Source organism: Hypomesus nipponensis, chromosome 24 (assembly GCF_054491055.1).
Source record: "Hypomesus nipponensis isolate SF chromosome 24, ASM5449105v1, whole genome shotgun sequence".
NCBI classification, from domain to species: Eukaryota; Metazoa; Chordata; class Actinopteri; order Osmeriformes; family Osmeridae; genus Hypomesus; species Hypomesus nipponensis.
Window position 1 is genome coordinate 4352428 of NC_140384.1, and position 24618 is coordinate 4377045.

The 24618-nt window shown below is 45.0% G+C and overlaps 1 protein-coding gene across 1 annotated transcript in view; it reads right to left on the bottom strand.

The window, feature by feature from the left end:
• Positions 1–24618, bottom strand: part of edil3a (EGF like and discoidin domains 3a) — a 79150-nt gene that overhangs the window by 22047 nt on the left and 32485 nt on the right. Inside the window, exons 4-8 of the mRNA XM_084690764.1 lie at positions 13829–13942; positions 6825–7006; positions 1790–1945; positions 347–491; positions 35–219 (exon numbers count right to left, since the gene is read on the bottom strand). Of these exons, the coding sequence (XP_084546890.1) occupies positions 35–219; positions 347–491; positions 1790–1945; positions 6825–7006; positions 13829–13942 (782 nt within the window). The remainder of the gene's footprint in view (positions 1–34; positions 220–346; positions 492–1789; positions 1946–6824; positions 7007–13828; positions 13943–24618) is intronic.

Here is a 24618-nt window from a genome sequence, read left to right on the forward strand (position 1 = left end):
TCTGAGGAGAAGAGAGGTGAAGGGAAGCTCCTACCTGAAGCCACTGAGACTGGTCGCTGTGTCCAGACGTCCAGGCGTTGACCTTGCCCTGTTTGTCCAGCCTAGCCTTGCCGGGCTCCCAGGTGAACATGTCCATGTTGAGCGTTCTGAAGATGCTGGACGCCGTGATCTGATAGTCCTGGATGTGACCCGACTTCATCCCCATGGGCTCAGAGCAACCTGGAGACAGACACAAACAGCGCAACGCACCCCGTCTACACAACCGACAACGCTCAGCCCCTGGTTCGCTCAGGTTTTGAGAGCGGCCTGGGGTTTCTTCCGCTGTGGGGTTTTGTAAACTAGTCACCTGTGAGTTCGCAGCCCAGTAGCTCCATGCGCAGGGTGCAGTGTCGTCTACAGACCTGGGGGTAGATGCGCACGTATTGCCCCTCGATGGGAGGGGTGAAGGAGTTGGCGGAGGGGGCGTTGTTGTCCACGTTTCCACGGAAAATCTGGAGGAGGACAGGGAGATGTGAGCAGGAACACTCAAGTGGAGGCGGAGTGGATCTCCTTTCTTATCTCGTCTCCAGGGTCTACTTTGCGTTCCACAAATTGCTGCCATTCAAGGTCAACGAGCTCGAGTTTCTAGGAAAATAGGCGATTTTTGCGCACCATTTCAGCTCGTCATTTATCAGCAGACGGGCGTGTTTTGAATTAGCAGAGCAATTACATCGTCGTACCTTCTCGAGCGTTTTAGTGTGCCTGAATAAACCACAATAATCTTTGACTGGGCCTTCTGATGTAACAGGGAGAGTCTGTTTTAGTATGCGCAGTTTGTCTGTGTGTGTTTCAGTATACTGTATTTGTCTACACAGTACACAGAATCTGTATAATTTTTCCGCACATACAGTAAGTCGCTCTGGATAAGAGCGTCTGCTAAATGACTATATATATATATGTATATATTTATGTATATATATATATATATATATATATATATATATATATATATATATATATATATATAAACCTAAACTCACCCACAGAAAACTCTTACCAACTCCATAACCATAAAACACACACACACACACACACACACACACACACTGCGGGTGAGTTTAGGTCAGCGGTGCACAGCAGCATACGGACAGGGTGGTCCCAGCGGGTCAGAGCATCACTAAATCTGCACAGAACAACGTATCTCTCCCTGGCCAACATACTCTCACAGTCAGACATTCTCCAAGAGCACGCCGAAACTAACCGAGAACAGCCGTAAACACATACAAAGTGTGTGGTTCTATGTTCTGCCAGCCCCTTTAATTTGTTCGGATTCTCTCCAGACAAAACAAAAAGTTGCAAAAAAGTTGCACCGAATTAAGTCTGAAGAAATAACATAAGGGAGCAACTGCGGGCTAAACGGTTATAACTTAATCAGAACATAAATGTGTCCAGGGGTCTGGGGTCTGGGGTCAAAGGAGGGAGGTTCGAGGACATGTAGAGTTCCATCCAAAATGATGGAATGCCAGGACGACTATTTGGTGGCTTGTATCCCCAAATAGTATAAAAAATTCAATCTAAAAGTCGTAAAATTGGAGGGGGGTAAGTGGCAGGAAGATGAGCATGGTGTGAACTGCCTAATTAAAAAGCCATCTCATCATGTCCTCGACTGTGCCCTTGACTTGGTGTGCGGTCTCCGGTGCCTGCGCGAGTGTGTGTGTTTCTTTGTGTGTGTGTGTGAGAGAGACGGAGATAACCCCCACCTCAAAAAAATAAAAAAAATAAACCCTGTGTGTGTCTATGTGCTTCTCACCATGTCTTCATCCGTGCCCTTGACCTTATACGTCCTCCAGGCCTTGCCATCATCGCTGGAGGCCACTTTGTAAGACTTGACGTACTCCGCGCTGCCGATGCGCTTTGCACCCTGGGTAATTAAACCTGTGACCCGCATTCTCCTCTGTAGGTTAATCTGTGGAAGAGAAGAAAAAAAAAAAACAGTGCATGGAATATGAGCTTCACCACAGAGGCCTGTGTCGAAGTCTGTGCGAGTGTTACGCTGTAACGAGACTCAGCGCACCCTGTCAATTAGCAAGATCAGGGTCATTCATCTCATTCAGAAAAGCCTGCGAGTGAACGGACCATGAATCAATCCTCAAGCACAAGATCCAGTCTGTCAACCACATGTGGCCTAGTGTCGATGTCCTGCCGTACTATAACTGAAGGCTTTAACGGCACGCAGACCCAGGCTTGAACATGCAGACTGTAGCCGAAGCAACAGTCCCCAGCCTAGGCGTAGACGAATGCGCGAGAGTGTGCGCGTATTCAGCTATTACGTTGAATTGCTCCGTCGTGATGAAAGATGACTTGCATCACGTGGGATCCAGAGAAGCGCGTTGTGAGCACGGAGTTATGCCGTGCACGGAGAAGCAGACACACAGGCACACACACAAGCACAGCACACACACACATAAAGAGGGATCATCAAATAGGGGGATTATGCAAACATAAACAAATACTCCCCTTATTCTTGCTCAGAGAAGAATCTTAAACTGGCAAACATACATTTACGCACTTGAGGACCTGCGACAGACTGGATAGAAATCTCACAGCTCTGATTCTCCATTCCTCCCTCGTTCGTCAATTCCCAAATGACACCAGCGACGGTGCACTTCTCACTAATTAGGCTCGCGACAGCTAAAAGGGCCACTCATCAGGTAATTGCCGTGATCCTTCTCAGCGTTAATGACCACTCACGCGCGCACAAACCCGAGTCCCTTCAACTGATAGTGATGCATCCATGCTGCCATACGTGTGTGTGCGTGCACGCGCGCAGGGCCCTGTTTGGAACATCTGCAGCGGACCTGCTTACAGCCGTTTGTCAGCTTTGCAGGAAATTGATTAAGTGAGAACGGCTGACATGGAAACGCCCGTGATTCCCTCGGTCGTACATCAACACGACACGCCGTCAAATGTGGATCATTTTACCAATCATGATCTCAATCCCTCCCTGGCAGGCATCGAAGAGAAGCTCTACACAGTGAGATGCGGAGATTATCCAGGGGTCAATTGCTGCGATGTTGATGTCTCAAATTGGATGGTCAAGTCTTCCTTCAAGAATCTGGTTAGGGTTTGAGCAATGCAGAAACTGTGCTATAAAAATCAGCATTTTAGTGTTTAACAGGCATGGCAAGGGACCAACCCTTGGGATTGCATACAGATTGCAACCCAGTCTTAAAACCAGACTTAAAAATCCCAGGTCAACTGTGTGATTTAGACATCTCTGTCTGCTGGTGCATTTTTTAGCTGGGCCACGGAAGAGGGTTTGATCCTTCAGAGTGACTGAAATAAACACACCAAGCCTTTCCAGCCCAGAGACTCCTCCTGTGTAATCTAGTGACTCAAGTAACTGTGCTGACAGGGAGAAGACAGGCTATGATCATAGGCTCATTTCTGCTGTTCCAGCCAACTGCTGGTCCTCACCCCCCCTCCCCCCAGCCATCTCCACACACCCCTCACTGCATCCTGTAATCACAGTGACTTTAATACAGTAATTGTTTGAAAATGGTCAATTAGTTAAGGTAATGGTCTCCTCGACAGGCATTTCTTTTATTTCCCTGCGGTCTTTCCAAACAGAAGGGGAGGGTGACGAAGCCTAAAGAAAGTAGGAGTGCTTTTAAGCCCCTAATGTGGCAGAAATGTCGAGTCAAGCTGATCCTTTTCGACTTTACGCTGACACTGTGCCACTCAAGTTGTCCTGAGGGCATTCTCACAGTCTGTAAAAACGTCCCTCCGTGCTTCCAAAGGCGTAAGACGGAAGTGGCTGTCTGTGCTGTTTCTTGGTCACATTTAGAACACTAACTTTCGAAGGCGAGAGAGTCACTACGCCCCAGGATCCATATGAAGGTTGGGACACATCGACTGGTTGACTGTGAGCGTTTGCGTACGTTGCTAGATTTCAGATGTACACAGACAGCTGTGGCTATCTGAAGGGCTTACGGTGGTAGGCGAGATTAGCAGAATTTGGCCTCGAAATTGAATTATGTCTACAAAGTGGGTGTCATCATGTATAATTTAACTCGATTAAAGACACTTTTTATAACAAACTGTGTGATAACTTGACTTGCTGATTTTTCCCAAATGTTCTGTTCTGTTGCTTATGGGTGATGAGTTATTGCTGGTCCCATCAAATCTGAACTTCCCTTTACAGTAGCAATGATTCTCATGAGTCTCAACCTTGATATATGGAACCTAGAGTAGTCCCACTGGCTACTTCAAGTGGTTGTAAGAGTACATCTTAACTTCATGATGATGTATGTTGATTTGACTATTGCATCCTCTTTTTTTTCTACAATTTCAGTTGCAAACTCAATCTTCGCAAAGAAAGAAAAGCCCAGATTGTATCACCATGAATCGTAATGTCTGTAGCACTAAAGGCAACATGGAGCCATCTTGTCTGAGCCCTGGTGTAATGCTGAAAAAAGACATGAGCCAGTCTAAGCACCCAAAACACTTTGACTCGATAGGTATTTCTATGTCTCTCAGTACCAAACAGACACTAATTGCTGAGAATGACTAGAACTAAGACCTTAATCCGGCCTGTGTCCTTGTAATGATAATAAAGAAAGAAATACATTTACTTCTTAGACCTCTTTTCACTCTCAACCCATTCCTTTTTGTCTAAAAATGTGCCTATTGCCACCCTCATAGCCTGGAGCACAGGTCATTTTCAGTGCATACAGCAGTAAGGTGAGTGACAAGTCTACTCACGATTCCTGTAGTTCAGCTGTGAGGGAGAAATAATACTTTAAGTAGGTCACCCCAGAGCTGCAAGACTCAGACTACACATGCTAAAGACAGTCAAATTACAATGATGTTAGGGAAAGTATAACAGGCCATTTGGAAAGACTCCCAGCCAGGATGCAGGGAGGATATTTTAACTGTGACATGTGCCAGTAATGTGAAATGAGGAATGCCTGTTACAGACCGTGACAGCTCGTAAAGTAGTGAGAAAAGGTCTTTTGAAACCATTTCCTTCTCTATGCAGGCAGTAATGTCTCTTTGTGAGAACCTGCCTCATGAAATCATTCAAGATTTCCGAGAAGAGCTGTCGCAGTCGCCATAAAGTGATTAATAACACCAGAACAGTCAATAGTCTAGATCATTATGTATACCCCCTTTAGCATTCTCAAAGGATTTTGTTTGTTTCATCCAAAGCATCACACTGTCACTATTCATCCCAAACCACAAGAGATATTGCCAACGCTGGACCTACACCAACAGACCATATTTCCCTGGAGCTGCACACAGCAATTTCTTGCCCGTAGTGCCTGGGTCTGACGCCTGTACACACCAAAAAGTATGAATACCTTTTCTATCTTCGGTCTCTTTCTACACCACCCCCCCTCCCCCTCCGCCCCCACGGTCTTTCTCTCCCTTACATCCTCATTCACATACTGTACACACACAGACCGAAACTCAGACCCACTCTTGGACCCCCCCCCCCCCCCCCGTCAAAAGCGAGGAGAGAAATGGACACCTCTCTATATACTCTCACATCCCAATTACCCAGCAGCCCCTCTCCAGAAACGTTGCCGGCATTCCCCTCCGCCTTCCCGCGTGGCGTCATTAAAGCCAAACAAACCGCCTGAATGTTTCATGCTCTTTGCAGGGGCTCCTTCTTCTGCTTCTCTGGCGTTCCCTTCGCCTTTCCTTCCAAACACATGTACCTCTCTCTATCTGTCTTCTCTCTCCCTGTCTCGCTCCCCAATTGATGCATGTGGATCATATACTCCCTGTCTTTCGCTCTCTCACTTTGACATTCATACTGTAATTTATTTCATTCATCTCTCTAGCTCTCTCTCTCTCTCTCTCTCTCTCTCTCTCTCCCTCTCCCTTTCCCTCTATCCATCTATCTGATGGTCTAGTCCTGCGGCTAGTGAATGCACCTGACAGTGTTTATAAAGAAGGTCAACTTGTTCAAGCTAACCTTAAAGAAAACAGTGTTTTCCTACATTTTATACTGTACATTTTGTAGTGTAGTAACGTACAATACAGTTGTACGTTACCGTGCGCCTTACTCGATTTCATCTCCCCCTCCCCATGGTCGTTTTATGGGCTTGTCACCAACTCCCTGGGAGATTTACACAGGCGTTTTGAGCCTTAGGGAAGCTGCACGGTTGCAAACTGTTTCTATTTGTTGCAGAATTCCATTTTAGTGCCTCACTTTGACAGGACACATGAACACAATAAGTCAGACCCATATGTGCCACCCAGAGACGAGCTCGGTTTTCATCGCAGGAATGAAGCATCAACACGTTTCAATTGACAGATTCCAACACGATGAACACACGTGAAAGTCATGCCGCGGAGCAATCAGAGTCACTCAAAGTGTGTCGTGATTTAACGGACACTTGAATCCACAGCAACAGACGGAAGGGTTTTGACTAGGTAACCTCTTGATATGCAGTCAAATGATCTAACCACTGAGCCAAACCTGATGTATCCTCCATAATATTTCCCACATGCAAAGCAAGGTATGGAACATGTCACGTATGGACTAACTTCATTTTGTAGATATAGCAAGCAGGAACAGTAAGCTAAATTGCATGTATACATTAAATAAAGGAAATACGCACCTAAATACTTTATTCAGGCATGTATTTCACATTGTAGCTGAAAGTGTGTGGGTGATTCAAACATTGCAGATCCAGCATGGTGATTCCGATTCTTGGATACATTTTTATTGTATTTTTTTTTGGGGTGGGGGTGGGGGGATGCATCATTGAACTGTGTCTAATAACAGGACAGAACGGGCTTCCACTGGTCTGCGACTAAGTACGTGGTCTTACCTGAATCCAGGGCCATCTGTCGTTTTCGGCGGCCGTCCAGGCATTCACCAGACCCTTCTTGTTGAGCCGAGCAAAGTAAGGATACCACTTTTGCAGGCCAAACAGAGCACGGTGAGTGGAGGAAGCCGTAATCTGTTGGTTGGAGATGATCCCGCCCTCCATTCCGAGTGGGCCCGAACACTCTGAAGAGAGAGGGGGTGAGAGAGATAGAGAAAGACAACGAGAGAAATCGAGAGAGTGAGAGAGAGGACGTGAGAGAGAGAGAGAGAGAGAGAGAGAGAGAGAGAGAGAGAGAGAGAGAGAGAGAGGGAGAAAGGAGGGGGAGGGCAAGAGAGAGTGAGAACAGAGAGTGAGATGTGAGTGGCGTTTTGATCAATGATGAATCACAACATGTCAACAAGAAAAAAAAAGCCTTCAGCTAGACACGGAAAGGTACCGAACGGGCAGCATTCTTTCTTGAGGGGAATGATTTCATGATCCTCGTCATCTACCATGCTGGTCTCGACCGTTCCACCCTCACAGAAACTGCCCTCATGTGCTTCGCTTTCTGGGATTCGATCTCTGGTTGTGTCCCCCTCCGAGACATCGGGAAGGGTCTCGCTTGTGGACGCCGTGTCTTGGCCTTCACTGACGGACAGGCTGTTTCCGTTGCCTGCGTCGCCGAGATAGAGGTCACCTCGACTTGTATCCATCAAACCCTTCTCGTTACCCTCATTCGACTTCAGGACGTCCTCGATGCTTCCGCCCTGCCAAATCAGCCCACGTTCAACACAGGTCCCAGTCAGGGGACTCTTCGGGGGGGGCTTCACCCTGCCTGGGTTCAGGGGGCCTGTGGGCCTTTTGTCCAGGTCCTCCACCAAGAAGAGGGCCCTGATACTGGCTCCCAGGGAACTATGGCTGTTCTGTCTCGACAGCATTATCACCATAGTCAACACTCTGCAGCCGGTTTAAATACTGTCTAACCCAGAGCGTTAAAGTGGAGAGGCATGACACCGAAATGCGGCTAATGACATAACTCAAAGTGTTGGAATCCTTCAGATTAACCGAACAGCTGTTAACTGTGTGTCCCTTTATGATTTTTTTTTTGCTTCCAAGAAATGCTGCGAAACATCTTCAGGGGAGATAGGGACTCCTACAGAGATGAATGCATTGAGCAGAATCTCTGCCAAGGAATTTTTCACAAAGGTTTCTTGTTGTGAACTTGAGGATATTTCTCTGCTATAGAGTTGTTTGTGCACTTCTTCAATGGTGAAGCTCATTAGCTGAACAAAGTTACCTAGCTGGGCCCATGACAGAAAGCCTTTAGAAAGTCCCGGAAAATGAACTGACGGTGATTAATTACTGTAGAAATCAAAGATGAGTCTATAGGTACATACTGTGTATTGGTTGACTATAAAATGCCATGCTTTTCTGTAAGATACTGATTACTGATACTGTATGTCCCTGTGTGCCTTCACGTAAACCTGGGATTTTCAAGAGAAAACATATACAGCACTCATCCACACTTTAACAAGAACATGGAATGGCACTCGACTGGCAGGTGTTTCAGAAGCACTCCACCAGTGGAGAACGTTCATTTCGATTGCCTGCCAATGTGAAACAACATCTGGCTCGCTCTCAGAGCACACACACATCGTTTTGTTAGATTCCCTCTCAGGCTGGATTCAATTAGAGCGATATGCGATATGCATGAGGACTGAGTGATTTAACCATGGAACCAAAGTAACCTGTGGCAGCACTTTGATGGGGGTGATTAAAAGCAATATGGCTATGGAGGAACATTACTGTTCACCAACTGAATCCATCACGGAACATTCTCTTATACCTACAGACAACTGGACCTCACAATCTGTTTCCTCGAGAAAAAGGAAAAGACATTCACATTTCGCAATTTCACTATGAATCTCAAACTTTGCAAGACAGGGAACAGGAGCTGACCATTCAACAGTGAATAAACCTCAGGTCCATGCCAACATTGTTGCATGCCAGGTGAAGGGGTGTTAGAGTGTGTGTCCGGCTCACCACGGCAACATTCCTATCCCCCTGCCGTTGGTGCATCCTACACGACTCTGGGTTTAATGCAGTTAGAGTGTTTTGCTCAGTGGTGCATTAACAGGTTGCTATGACACTGCAGGGCGGAGTGCCTTTTAGGTCTGCTTCAATAGCATCCTCACAGCTAGGCAAGTCTGGTAAATATTAGGGGAGTGCTGCCACGCTGTGCAGCAACGCTGTGGGAGCAGCCATCGCGTGCACGCACGCACACACACTCTCTCTCTCTCTCTCTCTCTCTCTCTCTCTCTCTCTCTCTCTCTCTCTCTCTCTCTCTCTCTCTCTCTCTCTCTCTGTCTCTGTCTCTGTCTCTGTCTCTGTCTCTGTCTCCTTCTCTCTCTCTATCTCTCTCTCTCTCTCTCTCTCTCTCCCCCTCTCTCCCCCCCCCCTCTCTCTCTCTCTCTCTCTCTCTCAAGCTGTAACTTTATCAGAACGTTAGACAGGCTCTAGACTAAAGCATCTCGTTCATCGACGGGGTGGCTTGTGTTTTCAGACGTGTTGTGGAGGCTTCGATCGTATCGGGAGGACTTCCTTTGGCGTGCAATTACAGTTAAAGTACATACCTTTGCGATTTTAAAACAGCTCTCCTAACTGAGATTGACAAGCGCAATGTGAGTGAAATCAAGTTGCTGCTTTACGGTATGTACCGAAAACATACCCAAACACATAAAGCACCACGATTGCTGTCTTTTATCTATGGACAACATTTGGATTGGTGGATGACGTACTTGGCTATAATGACAGTGTTGGGAAATCTTGTTTTATTATCTGTAACAACAGCTGCTGTACATGATTTATATTTTGGAATTCTCAAATGGTCTAGAAAAGCAATCACTGCGGACACACCTAGGCCACATTTCTACACAGTTTTCAGATGCTCTGTCTGGAATATTGTTCAAATTTCAGTCGTTTTGATAGACAGGTTCAAATGCATTCACCCTATTTCAGCTGGAGGCATTGTGTTCCCTTGCCAAAAGGAAGTGTCAAGAAGCGCTGGCCTGCAGGAATGCCTGCAGCTATGGTCATCAATAGTCGGAAATGCAACCTTCACCCTCTTAGCGAAACTCCCTTGGGGAATTTGCACAAACTGCTACCCAAGTTAGCCAGGACAACAAAGAGATCACACCCACCTCATGGTAACCCTTAAAGACAGACAGACAAGAAGAGAAAGAGAAAGTGACCTTAGAAAAATGTGACAGACTAAGCCAAGTCCTAGAGCGAGGGTCCTGAGAGGGTGGAGAGTGAAATGAGACCTGAGAGTGGACAATGTTCACTAGTGGGCTTGTCTGAGCGTATACAGCGGCCAACCGGTCTTCATTGAGTCACATGGTCACCTTGTTTACAAAGATGTGATTTTCTTTCTTTTTTTTAAGTGTACACCCAGCCGTGTAGGGTCAATAATGGCAAAGAAAAGCCATTTCACAATGGCTTTGTTTTCTATACAAACTTTTCTGGAACATGCGATCAGTAAATCTGATTACATGTTTTGTGGTGGGGAGGGGTTTTCAGTCAGCAAATCGCTCTGTGGAGGCAACCCATCTTATCAGAGATTAGTGTTAAAGTGATAGCTAAGAAATTCCCATACGCCATTGTGTTGAGATATAATCCTAGTTCCATTTGCAGGTTGACAATCTGGGGGTGAATCCCCCTGCCACCTTCCAAAGCCATGAATACTAATGTTTACATAGACTGACACCCCTACACGCCAGGCACCATCTCCATCTTGTTATATGGCTGCAAGGTATAGAACACAATTCTGCTTTCGTTCATCCTTTCATCCCTCAATCAAACGACAAAATCAAAGAAAAACACATCACAGGATAAACTTATGGCACCTTTATTCAGGACGAGTTTCCAGAGGGATTTCTTTCTTTCTTGTACTGTGTTTGTGATTCAGAGTTCAATAACATCAGAATATTATATCTCTTTGTTTCAGATTTTTTTTCTCCCTCCTGTCCATTGCCACCTCTTGTATTGACTATTTTAATCCTCTACAAAATAATCTATCTTCTAAGGAATATTTCTTTCATAGTTTTCATTTTTTCTGACACATCCTGTTCTTATTTCCCCTTCAATGTATGACTCAAAGCAGTAGGTTTGCTTGAATTCCACTAGTAATAATTCACAGCTATTGTGATCACTGCGTAGTTGTAGCATTTACATGTAATGCATAAACAAAAGCAATGATACATTGCTTGATTATGTTATAGAGAAACTGACATGTTTCTTCAATTTCAGCACATTTGTAATAGTGATAATAATAGTAGTAATAGTCAGTAGCTTTTTGTCCATTTGCAAACAATTCCATTCAGGGACGTTCTGAGCTAATATTATGACTTGACCAATAAGTCCAATATACAAGACGTGTATTAATTCTAAACACGTGTATTTGATGGTCGGTGTCGAGGATGAAAAGGAAAAAATCTTCCTCAGTATAGCTGCTGCTGCTGGCAGCCAAAGTGGTTTTTTTTTTTACCCAATCACAACACAATAGTTATTGTGTTAAAGTAGGAAAACTGCCCCCTGGCCAAGCAACAGCAGTCCTAAAGATGCAGTAATGAAGCGACCACTCACCTGGTAGCCAAGAGAGGCCACCTTTAACGAGCTGTCGGAGGCCCTACCGTCACGCCAGCTGTGCGTGGCCGCCCCCGGGCCTCACCCTGATGCCCCCTGTGCATATATCCCACCCCCACCCCCTCGCCCCACCTCCTCCTCCAGCCTCCCACTCCAGCCTGAACCTCCGACAGCACGCATCACTAATGCCACTGCGTGACAGCTGAATCCATCTCCAGTAAACCCTACCTGCAGCCTGAACAAATGAGAGTCGCGCTGAAATTAGCGCCGCCACGCCAATACTGATGAGTGCACACATATCATATGTGGGAGGTGGTGAGCCAACCATGAGAAGAAACAAACTTACATTTGTACAAGTTGAATTAATGTACGTATGTATTTAGGTATGTATGTATGTATGTATGTATGTATGTAGGTATGTATACAAGGAAAATAGGTATATTTCAGTATTACACCACTACTTGGGTAGTGTAACAATAGTGCAGGCTGAAAGACAATGTGTTTGGACTGGCATTTGCTTGGTGAAACTCTGTCCGGGGGTTAAACTGTGAAACTGGTGATTTCTGAGTGGAGACAGACTGTCCCCCTAAACAGCTTCAAGAGAGAACAATGTCTCAGAGCTGACAGACTCGCACGTTGAGTCCAAAACATGGCACTCTAGATGGTGGGTGAAGCACTTAGGAGATGGATCCTCTTGTTCAGAGGCGGTGATTAAGAGGAAGTAAGTGCGTTCCACACTCCAAGAGGAACACTGAATGCCTTCACATTTGAAGTGATGCAAAGTCATTCTACTCACGCCACAAAAGACATGGAGCCCACATGAAGCTGTCTAGACTCCAAGGGTCTCTTTCGGCCAAGTCTTCGAAGCAAATGGAACAGTTATTTGGCTGTTGTCTCCATCATCGATTCAATTCCAAAACATTGTTTTCTTTTTGTACAGCTTGATATGCGTGCAGCACAATAAAAATGGCTTGGACACAGACAATACCAAAAGAAAAACATCCAGCCAAAGACGGTTTTATAAAAATAACAGAATAAATCATACAATCTTCCATTTGGTCCTTCACAAATGTGTGAACATAATGGGCATTGTGGAAGTGTGCATAGTGCATTTATTGCAATTAAGTCATATTGATGCATGTAATTGTGAGGCATTTTGTTGACATATTGATCTTATGTTGGACTTAAAAAGGGCTTGTAAATCATCAATTTACAACTTTTAGTTTAGTTTAAACTTTTTAGCTTCAGCGGAGAAGAGCTGATCAGAAGTTGGGGAAATGTTGGAGACTGTAACTGTCCAGAATGGCCAGATTATGTGATTCCCTTTCTGTCATATTGCATACATTTGTGTCATTACTCAAACTAATAAGCTTGCAGTACACATAAAATACAGTTTCAATACCTCCCTCGCAAATGTTAGGATACCCTGACAGTCTCTATGCGCACAAAGAAATAGACAAATCTCAAATACCAAGACAAGGATGTCATGAACTGAAATTCTTCACACCCAATTTTGGAACAAATGTTAGAGAAGCTATAATTTGTCTCTTTTTCTTGTTCCACGGTGTACATTCTACGTTGCCTTAAACACCAATCTTCTGACAAACAGAACAGTTTTTTTTCATTACTCAGCCCTATTATTTGTCTTGACAGGTCATCTAGAATTCTGATGTTTGACATGATAGCATACTGCACAGCTTGAATATCAAATTAAAATCCATTTGTTTTACTGGCAGAGCAGTGGCTGTAGCAAGCCCTTGTTTTCTCCATTGTACAATACGGAATCTGTGGTTACAAAATATGCTCCAAGGCATGATGTGTTGTAGAATATTCAGTTCAGGTCTCAGAGGACTACTTAAAACTAGAACATGCAGCTGTAAGTATAACATGACATTTTGTAAGCATCTCGACCTCGGCCACTAAATATCTGATAGGAATAGGCCAAGTGTTTGGTTCAATTTAGAACAGGAATTTGACAAAGGAGGTTTATACACACCGTGCATATATTAGATATGATAATCGTGCTTTAACATGCATGATTGATTTTGGGTAACAATTTAATTGCGTGATCATTGCGTCATTCACTGTCTACAGTCAAGGTGGAGCCTTTGTACATTATATTTCCTAAGTAATACAAATTCTTTCCCATGTCCACACATCAATGAATTATGATCTAACTATAGAAAGGTAGACAGAGATATGACAAAAAAAGGAGACAGTCTAATTAAAATAAAATAAAATAAAACATTCTTGCCCTTTTTGCCAGGCCTGAGGCAGCCTCCTCATACATGGTTAGACACGTAGTAAATAAAAACCATGGGACCATAGTCACACAATGAAGTCTGGAAACAGAAAGAGTAAAAAAAGAACAAAGGACTTACTGTATTGGCAGTTCCTTCCCATGTACTCCCCAGGACATTCACAGGAGTAGTTGGCAACTCGATCAGTGCAGATGCCTCCATTCTTACACGGGTCTCTTTCACATTCATTAACATCTGTCAAGGAAGAGCCAGGGAAACAGAAAAGAGGCACGTTCACTTCTTTGAAGCAGTTATGTTGGCAATTAGCTAGACCTCATTCTCATTTACATTCATTGGTAGCGAGTATTTATTGAATTTGCACCGTTTGTTACTTGATTCTGCCTTCCCCAAGACACTTTCACTAAGGCAGAAGGGCCTGGTTTTGGAAACTAATAAATCAAACGGTTCCTTGGGATTCAACGTTGTTGTTGTACACCAATACCAAACTTTAGTTTGTCTAGTATTGTTCAACTACAACTGCAACATATTCTGTGTAGAATCTGACTAACTACATTGGCAACAATGTTTCATAATGGAGGCGTTAAACTGTCCGGCAAATTTTGTTAAACTATTCTAATTGAAAAGTTATTTTATGAACATGAATAATGATGTTTATTGTTGTAAGTAACATTGGTGGTTCTCCATTGTTGGTTATGGACCTGGTATTGGATAGCTTGTGTTTTTCTGGGCTATGGTTGATTTAACTAGAATGACTTAAAAGATCCCGTGAAAAATGTTAAGAGATCATGTGTCTTATGAAGTTTTTATTTGACTTGATTATGTCTTAACTTGGTCAAGAGTTGTGAGTGTAATGGGGTACAAACTCCTGCAGAAAAGTGAGCACTGAGAAACTTAATCCTTCTTATAAACATGCCCCTGGTCTTCAGTGACGCAGCCAGGTCATGGGTCCAATTTTTGACATCATAAATATGAAACTAGACTCGAAAGTTCTGAAGCTTATGCAAAAATGATTCAAGTAAGCCTGTTATGTGCTTCATCTCTCAAAGATTGTATCTTAATGATCTAAGTATAGAATTCATCCACATGAGCGGTTTAATATTATCTGAGAATAAACTAAGCTTTTCAGCAGCCCTTATGTAAGTTAGAAAGACCAACAGTAACGTTTGTTAGATCTCACTTGAAATAGTAAAAAAAGACAGTCTTCAATAGACAATGGACACTTGCGTTTGTATGTTTAATGGAAAGTTGTCCATGTGTGACGTTCCACGCAGATAATGAACCTCGATGCCTTTTGGCAGTTTAAGTGTTTGCAATCTGCACGCGTGTTACATACTTTGATTCAGGGTTCCAAATGCTATGAATTGTCTGGAGATGACGAGCCTATGAACAGACGTTGTATATCAGTGCAGTAAAACCCTCATCTCAATGAAGAGCCTGACTAGAATGCATGCCACAGGCTTTGTACCATGACACCAGCTTCACGGAGCGCCTCGACTTTGGGTTTGAAGATTGAGAGATGACTCCCCGCTGTGCTCTCTCATCGTGTCACAGTGGCCATGACTGGCATACAGTCCAAACCAAAACATACCCTCCTCAACCCCTGGTGGTGGTGAGTGTGTGTGTGTGTGTGTGTGTGTGGGGGTTGCAGTTAAAGAAAACCCCAAATCTGAACGCCATCAGACAGCCTCTAAACCACATGCTAGCCCAATGAGAAGGCTGATTTTCCATAGTACATCCTAAGGGACCCACTCAGGATCTCACAATAGGTGACGGGATGCAAATGTTCTGTCTCAAACACAAATATGACGTCAACAGATCGGAATGCTTTGGTTACGGCCTATCGTTAAGCTGTAGGGCAGCTATGACCTCACAAGCCTCTCTACAGATGCCATTTAAGGGTGATGCTCAGTTTTCACGCAATGTACCGAATGTAACAACGTTCTTCTTATCTAAACTATAACAATAAATTTGTATCTTGTCAGTCACACACATTCTGTATCCAACTCCGAAGTCTACCCTGGTTCAGAAGAGTGCATATCTTGTGTATCACAGTTTCCTGTACGTCGAGGGGGAGACCTTGGCTGTGAACGAGTGTCGGGGCTTCGCGGCAGTGCCACAGGACAATCAGAGGTAATTATCTTTCCATGCAAAGGGCAGGATGACTGCAATGAGAGCTCTCGGTTTGAGAACGTCTCCCCCGCTGAAAAACACATGATTAGTGAAGAAATGAACAAACAAGCACTTGTCAGAGGGACGCCATCTTGATAGCGGGAGGTTGTTGCAATCATGGGGGGATTATGTTTTAATTATTTCCAGCTAGAGGGGCCTAACGATCTCGTTAAGAACTATTAACGTGACAAAGCCAAACTAGACTATGCATTATTGACGACAACAATGGGCAATCATAAGTAATCTGTCCAATTTTGATTTGGATTTTTTTTTATTGCTCTTAATGGCCCACTTTAACTTAAATTAATACTTCAGTCTTCAAGCACAGTGTCTGTGATTTACGTGGGTCCCTGATTGTAAGTGGGTGAAAAACAGTTCGATGATAATCAAGCTGCGAAATAATTAATCTTAGCAATCTGCACATTCAAAGCCCAATTCACAACATTTCCCCGACCACGGTTTAACAAACAGCGGCCTCCTCTCACTCTCTAATTGTGTCCTTTCCCCTACACTGACTCCAAGCACCTGACTAACCAAAAACTCTTTTGTCAAACTCAGGACCACCAATTTCCAAATGTTAAACCAATCGGATTGCTCGATGCGGTCCACACCACATGGAGACAGTCAGCCAGCTTCTTGATTCCTTCCTTTGTGATCCGCCCGCTTCCCCTGGGAGCTCTGCAGCGGAACAGTGAGACTTTAAAGGAGCGTGTCTCTCCTCAATCAGGTGACACTGACCGGATTACTTTGGAGAAGGACGCTAATCCGACCCAGCAAGAGAAACAGAAGGAAAAGGGGATGGTCCACAGGGTCTGGTAAATAACCTATTTCATCTGTATTAAAGACACGTCACTAGGAATAGGTTTTAGGACTTAAGCCCTGGGATGGGTCCAAGAACCCTCTTTGCATCTAATTTCATCATTATCGTTTAGTAAGCATGTTACCCACTGCACACTTTCAAAGGGTTTGCTGCTAAGATCATTTGATGAGCATGATTATGTTCTAGCTTGGCAATCATCGTTACGCACGACTGGATAGGGTTACACATGTATGATTGTCTATCAAGTCAGGGTAGGCAATGTTGCTGAGAAACACTTTATGTCATCTTTGCCAAAAGTATTGGTTACTTTAGATAAGTAACCAATATCTAAAGGTTTGACGGTAATTTGAAATCATTCCGACATCTGCTGGGCGTCGCAATCCTGTAATAAACACGACCAATCATGAAGGGGTACCCTGACTGTCTGTCTACCTACCTGTCTACCTACCTACCTGCGCGCACTCTGCCCCTCCACTCAATGTGCGTTACTGTAGTTTTGTGGAAATGCCTTTGAAGGGAGGAGGTGAGATATTTTGGTTTGATTTGTTTTTGCTATCCTCTATTCAGAAACACTACAAATAATGGCTTTCTAACATGTCAACACAGAGACGCATAGAATCACAATATAACCACATGCTGTCAAAAACTTGTTTTAGTTTACAAAACATGCATGTTTCCCACAAGCCCAAGCGATGAAAGCTGACAGTGTGATTAGGAGCGAGAGATCGAATGTATGTGTGAGAGCGAGAGAGAGAGAGAGAGAGAGAGAGAGAGAAAGAGAGAGAGAGAGAGAGAGAGAGAGAGAGAAAGAGAGAGAGAGGAGATGTGAGGTGCTCCCGGGATGGTCGTCTGGTAAGGGCGTATGAGGAGTTCTTGTCATGGTGAGACAGTCGAGGCCTAATCTGATTTGGTGTTCTGAGCACATCAGCCTGTTTTCACGCTGTCAACAGCAAGAAAGGAGGGGCCAGGATGGTGGACTGGGAGAGAGTGTTTGTGTCACAGGGTTCGGCCTTTCGCTTTCCAGATTTCCTTTCACCGACGCAGCACATGTCGCTCCCAAAAACTTTCGGAATGGGCCACTTCAGCCTGCAATTAATGCTACGGGGTACCTTCCTCACAGCTTTTAATAAGCATAACACCCCTTCCTAACTCCCCCCTCCCTCACACCCTCCGCCCCCCCAACAACACCTCCGTCTATAGTTAGATCGGGTCCGCTGCTCTGACTGCTCCCGTCGAATGACTCGCTCCATGCCTCCGCCCCCTCTTGCTCTCCACAAAGCGCGTCTCAGTAGGGCGATAATGAGAGCGATGAATAGCTCTCTGTGGCAGGAAGGGACGCTGGCGGGGAACAGCAAATTGGCTGCAGTGTGTCCAGGGACCAGGAACAGGCCTGCAGTGAGGGGGGAGGGGTCAGAGTGGCCCTCTCTACAGAGACTACACCTGCTCCTACTCCTGTTAATATACACTCCTGCTCCTGTACACTCCTGATACTGTACACTCCTGATACTGTACACTCCTGTTCCTGTACACCCCTGATACTGTACACTCATGTTCCTGCACACTCCTGTTACTGTACACTCATGTTACTGTACACTCCTGATACTGTACAGTCCTGATACTGTTAACTCGTTTGATGTTACTTTACAGTCAGATAAGCTGTAGCAGCTCAAAACATAACATGTAAAGGTATGGAGACACAGTACTTAAAGGTAGGCTTCTGTAGAGGAGCAATCTGTTTGAGCACTTTTATAATATTCAGGTTTCCCTGAGGATATAGGGAAGACCGTGGCGCATGCATATTCAACAGAGTGTAGGAAAAGCAATAAGGAGTGACCCTTATTAAAATAAATTGCTGCTAATAGCTTGGTGGTCCTGTCACATTTGTAAACTTAATTAACAGAATGAAAGTTAATCGCCCCACTGTTCTGCCCACATATCACCGCCGGTGCCTTCGATAAATCATCATCATCTAGAACAGTCCAAAAGGAACATTAGGTTTTAAGGAGGGGACAGCCTCTTATTTTTCCACGGAGAGCGTGAACATGTGGGGTGACCCCGACCTTTCTATCTTGTTACAAGTGGGGTTTGACCCACAGAGGGCTCTGCCCTGCTGGCTGAAGATTGAGAGGAGAGGAGTAGGCAGAATGCTGTTCTGCCCCTGCCACTCAGCCGACCTTTTGACCCGACATCACCCAGGGACACCTCTCTTCCTCGGTAGTAATCATCGTTCCACCGGGGTGGGGGGGTGGGGGTGAGGGGTGGAGGTGGGTCTTCCCAAGGGCACGGCCAGAGCCCTGGGATTCATAGTGGTGCCTCAAGCTTGTTTTTGATTTGAAGTTGAAATATCCAATACCTAGATGACAGAGACAAATCCATCACAGAATAGATATTGTTTTCAATGTAAGAAAAAAATTATATTTATATATATATATATATATATATATATATATATACTATGTATAGCTGCATCAAAACAGCATAAGTGTTGATATCACATACTTGTGATTCATACTGGATATATATTACACTTAGTGCTTTAACAGTTGTGATTATATTGTTGTCCTTACTGAGGAAGCTTACTATGGATGTTGGCTGGTTTCTTGAGTCCCTGCTGGAGTGACTATTATGGTGGTTTCCCATTCCTCTAATCTTATTTGTAAAGCTTTGACTCCCCATCCATTGCATGTTTATAGAAGGGTCTCCCTTCACTTGCCTATGTAACATACTACATTAACTACATGTAATATTTACCGTTTTAATGACAATGACACTTGGCGGCTTACATCACATGAGATTTGGGGCTGATGGGAGTAAAGACAGGGAATGACTGTTATAGACCTTTCAGCGCCTTCTGTAGTCGCATCGTCTCCACAGCTTCCAAACACCTCTTTTATTTGTTTCCTTTGTGAGTGATTTTCGCTAGCACTCTGCCATTTTCATGTTACACAGCAGTGGTTCAAAAGGAGGCACAGATGAAAGCAAATTCCTCCCCTCATCTCTCAGGGAAAGATAGGATACCTCAGCGAGTTGAGAGTGAGGGCTTATTATCAGTAACCTCCATACAAGGAAACTCAATCAAATTCATACAATGTACTCAGCCCCCGCCAACTCCTCCCACCTGGCCCATGTCTTTCTTTCTCCATCTCTCTATTGCGCAGTAACTCTGTCTCTCTCTAAACACACGCACGCACACACACACACACACCCACACACACACACAGAGACAACACACAGAAATGAATCTCCCGCAATGCATTGCGTCTTTTCACCTCAAATTAATTGCTCGGCTTGTCAGTGGCTCCCCAATGGACAGTCTGAATGGTAGGACTGGAGAGGGTGGCTGCATTCATTCAAATGAGACAGCGCCACGTTGTTCTTCGGGGGAAACTCTCAGGTCTGAGTGCTGATGGCTGGGAGGTGAAACGTGTCCGGTACATGCGTCCCGGCCGACACAAGGCCGAGCCATAGCTCCTGTCACCCAGGACTATCACAGGGAAGACAGAGCTGCTGTCTCCTCTGACGGCTGTCAATTTGAATCTGTCAGCCATTGACTGACCAAGGTCCCCGAGGCTTGAAATATTCAACGGCATTCGAGAGGACTTTGGCATCGAGGCTTGATATAGTCGCACTGGCGAGCATACGGCGCCTCATCTGTAGGCGGTCTCTGCACCAAGTCCTTGAAACGCCTTCCAGGCGCTCATTCATCCTGGCTTTGGTCATTCTCAGTCACAATGGCTCCTTCTCCATCCGGCAGCAGGTCTGTTTACTCTCAGTGATCTCCTACAGAGAAACAGCTTAGGCCACATCTCATAGCCGGCTTACGTTGTTCTCCTTTGGCAATCATTGTGTCGGGCGTGTGTACGATTCAAGCAGGGGGGGACATGATGTTGCATTTCAAAGTGAATGATGGATTAAAAGGAGCGTATTGGAAAGGACACACCTTTTGAAGTGGGATTAGGAGCTATTCAGAGGCGGCCCGTGCAAGGGCGAGTCAAAGGGATCTCTCGAAATGTTGGACGCGCGGTTACAGTCATGCATTAAAGGGAAAGTAGTGCGTACGTGAGGCAAGGAATGGTGGACCGCGCCCGTGATTTGGGGAATGTAAAGGGCCCTTGACTCAGGGAGAAAAGGCTTGCCGAGGAGAGAGGCCAGAGAGTATCACATTGGGTTCCTGGGATGATCACGGCTGGGACCAGTGAGAGGAATACTGATGCGCCTCTGAACGAGGAAACGTGATCTGGCTTCCACTAGCCTAACTTCAGGGAGGTATACTGCCGGAAAAGCTTTCTTCAAAGAAGGCCACCGCTGGGGAGAAACCTTTTGTAGTCGGGAGGAGACAGGTTCTGAGGTTAAGAACATGGAGTAGACCCGGGAAATACTGCAGGTAGACCACAGTTTTGAAAGGGTGTCATATAATGGAATAGGAGCCTCCTCGATTAGAGTTTAAAAAAAAGAAAGTTTCTCTGAAAAATTTGGAAAGTATTCTGATTATAATGCCACGAATAGGCCATGTTAATGCGATGGTTCTGTGATACAGAAGCTCTGGGGAACCCATTCCAAGCTAATTTAATTAGTCATCTCTGGCCTGAGCCCTTTTCTGAGCTTTTTCTTTCAGGGTCTAATGAACACACAAGATATTCAACTGATGGTATAGAAATATAAAAACAAACACAGCCATCAGACCTCGGAAAGTGGTGGCTTGAAGTGGAATTTTGCAACTTTCATAGGTTTCAGTCGCAATTAGCATTCATAATGACTCTTCAAAAACCTGGACGATACTTTCAAGCACATTATTTGCTTTACCTGCACTGTATATACTCAGTTGATATTACTCAAGCATTATAATAATTCATAAGTGAATGATACTTGCTACTAATAATGGCCGCGTTTCCCAGATTTGTTAAGAAGCTCTTAGCGTCAAGAGCTTCTTGACAAATCTGGGGAACGCGGCCAATACTTGTAAAGCGCTAGGAGTGAATATCTATCAACATATTTCTGCTATATCTGGGCTTACATGGGTCAGGCTGGTGATCACGATGTTGTGTTTTGGCTGTGGGCACCAGCTCAGCGCCCCAGGGTAGGTGCTGCTTTGACTGCCACCTGGGATTTAGGAAAGCATCTCTATTTGTGCCTGTTGGCGGTGGGCCAAAAGACCTCTCAGCAGACCTCATGCAGGCCGCCTGGAGGGGACAGCAGAGCCCAGAGTCACAGAGGCCATGTACCAGAATGGGACTCGATGACAGTTCGTTCCAGGCAACTCTGGTCAGAAGGGCATTTACAGTTCTCCAGGACTATCACTAACACAAATAGGTCCAATGTGTGCTTTTCAACCGAGTCTCTGATCGGTTTTAAGATATCTCTCTCTCTTGTTATTCTTCCTCCCCCTCCTGTCTTTCGCTCTCTTCTATCTCTGTCTTGATTTTCCATAGTCTTTGTTTGCTCTCACACCCAATTCATTTCAGTTTCTAACAAAAATGAACTGCCTTGAATGTGAAGAGTAAACAATCTTGCCAAAGCCCACAGTGAAGGGACAGAACACGACAGAGACCAAACTAGCAATCACAGATCTAACACCCATACATTTAATTCATCACGCTAACAAACTCTCATGCTTCCTCTCTCTTTAAAAAAGAAATCGATCTTCTTCTTTCTCTCACTTTCTCCGCCGGATCTCGCTCTCTCTCTCTCTCTCGATTGTTCTCTTCCCCTCATTTATCTCTCTTTCGTCTTTCTCTCGTCATCTAACTCTCTCTGTCACCTGGAATGGACATAGCTGTGAGAGTGACAGCTAAGCTCAGTGTCTCCTGAGCGCCGCATCTTGAAGCCCGTGGGGTCACTCCTTGGACAGCCCCACCCAGAGATGGAAAATGCACTTCTAATCTGGGAGGCAGAGGGTCTCTGCCTGACAGACTGAACAAGACATCGAGATCCGAGACAGGACAAGATGCCCCCCTTAGCACCTAGATGCTGGCTTGTTTCCCCGGCTCCTTAGCCAAGATACCCTCTGACAAAACAGAGAAGGGGCCTTCCACTCTTGAGCCGAATAAATAGCTTGAAGGAAACCAGTAGTATATTGACATCAAACGAGCAATACTCATCTCTCGCCTACGATCCATCCATCACACACGGATGCGGCAAGCCATCACACACATACACACTTATATTATGTACTGACTGTACTCGACATGCATAAAAGTACACAGTATGCCAAAACAATCATTCTAAAACCCACTTATGTCATTTGATGATGAATAATTGAACGCGTCTTTCACAGTAATAGAAACGACGGAAAATATAATTGCATTTAGGAATGGAAGTGCACAAACAACCAAGCTCTCTACAAGCCCTATAGCCTGCCAGTGTTTTTGTTTTCAAAGCCCTTTTCAATGGAAATTCCCCTAACCTAATTTTGAATTATTCATAGCCATTGCTTGGGGAGCGTGATTTGGAATTGAAGTCTCGGACCACATATAACCGAACCATATTACACCTTAGCTCCTAGCTACAGTGCCCTACACCCAATCAGAAACTCCTTCATTAACAGACCCACCTCATTATAAAATGTAAAATGTGTTGCTGCGATGGATGGCGTCCAACCAAAGGAACGTAATGAAAGAAACTTCCGTATAAATAAACGTCTTTGCTCCGTTATCAAACTAGCAAACAACAAAATGTGCTTCAAGTATTCCATCGAAGAGGTCGAAACCCATCAGTCGCTTCAGTTTAACAACAAATGTTCGTCCACAGCGTATGTCACAGAGACTCACGGTATACACATGCTGTATTATATCCATCAGAGGCCAATCTGAACCTAAGCATTTTCTGCGGAAAGCCCTCAATCCATCTCCAGCTCACGATGCACAGTGAACTATGTGTGCTGCATGTAACAGCGGTCACACATTTGACGGAACAAATAGAAAAAGGCCCCCTGGGATTGTGGCTAGCAGGAGGATGTTCGATGCTTGAGGCAGAGGTGTACAAACGTATAGATATCCCACATGAGATGCGACCCTTTGAACGACCTTCCCAGACCCTTTGTGAGAGACGAGCAAGGGGTCGAGGGACACAGTCTGTTTGATGTGTGGATGTCGTGGGCTGTGTTTTGTTACTCTGCGCTGGGGGGGGGGGGAGGGTTTGTTTCCCTCTCTGAAGATGACAGGCCGCTCACACGGACCTTCCCAGGTTTCTCCGTGGCTGGAAGCAGAGCTCCGCGGCCCCTCACCGTGACCAGTGGGTGTCCTGAGGCTCTGCGGGTGGGATTGCCTGGCCTTGGTCGTTTGGAGATTGGCATGTGTTCCCCTCTCTTCTATCTCACACAGAGCCTCTGTCGGGTTTCGACTGAGAACGGCCTCGGCCTGTGATGGTGAGCTTCTTATTTGCTATTTTCGCACATTTCAGCGACATGTCTTTTTCCTCCGTGCATGTATTCCCGCGTGGTAGTTTCCCACCAACACTTGCACAACGTGGCTAAATGAAGGTGAAATCAAACGTGAGCTGCACTGCCACCATCCTTTATAAAAAAAACAACCATAAGGCACCGAGCTCAACACGGGTGCTTGTTCAATGTCAAACGGGGAATGCCCAAAAGGAACAACCACAGCTCTGCTGCCCCCTGTCTCACCAAATGGATTACAAGTAGGCTACCAAAGCCCTACAGCTTCGAAAGGACGTGATTCATATGGCCTAATGATATCACAAGCTGCCATTCTATTGAAGTAAAAATGATATGCATGCAAATTCACAGTTGTAGTCAGATTTCCATAATTCATGCTAGACTTAAAAAAAAAAAAAAAAAAAAAAAAAGAGAGAAAGGTCCTATACCGTCCAGGCTATTATTCAGGAAGAGCCGTATTCTCACACCTACAAGAACACACCCAAGGCACTATGACTAACCAAGACTTTCCATTTCAGAATTAAAGCA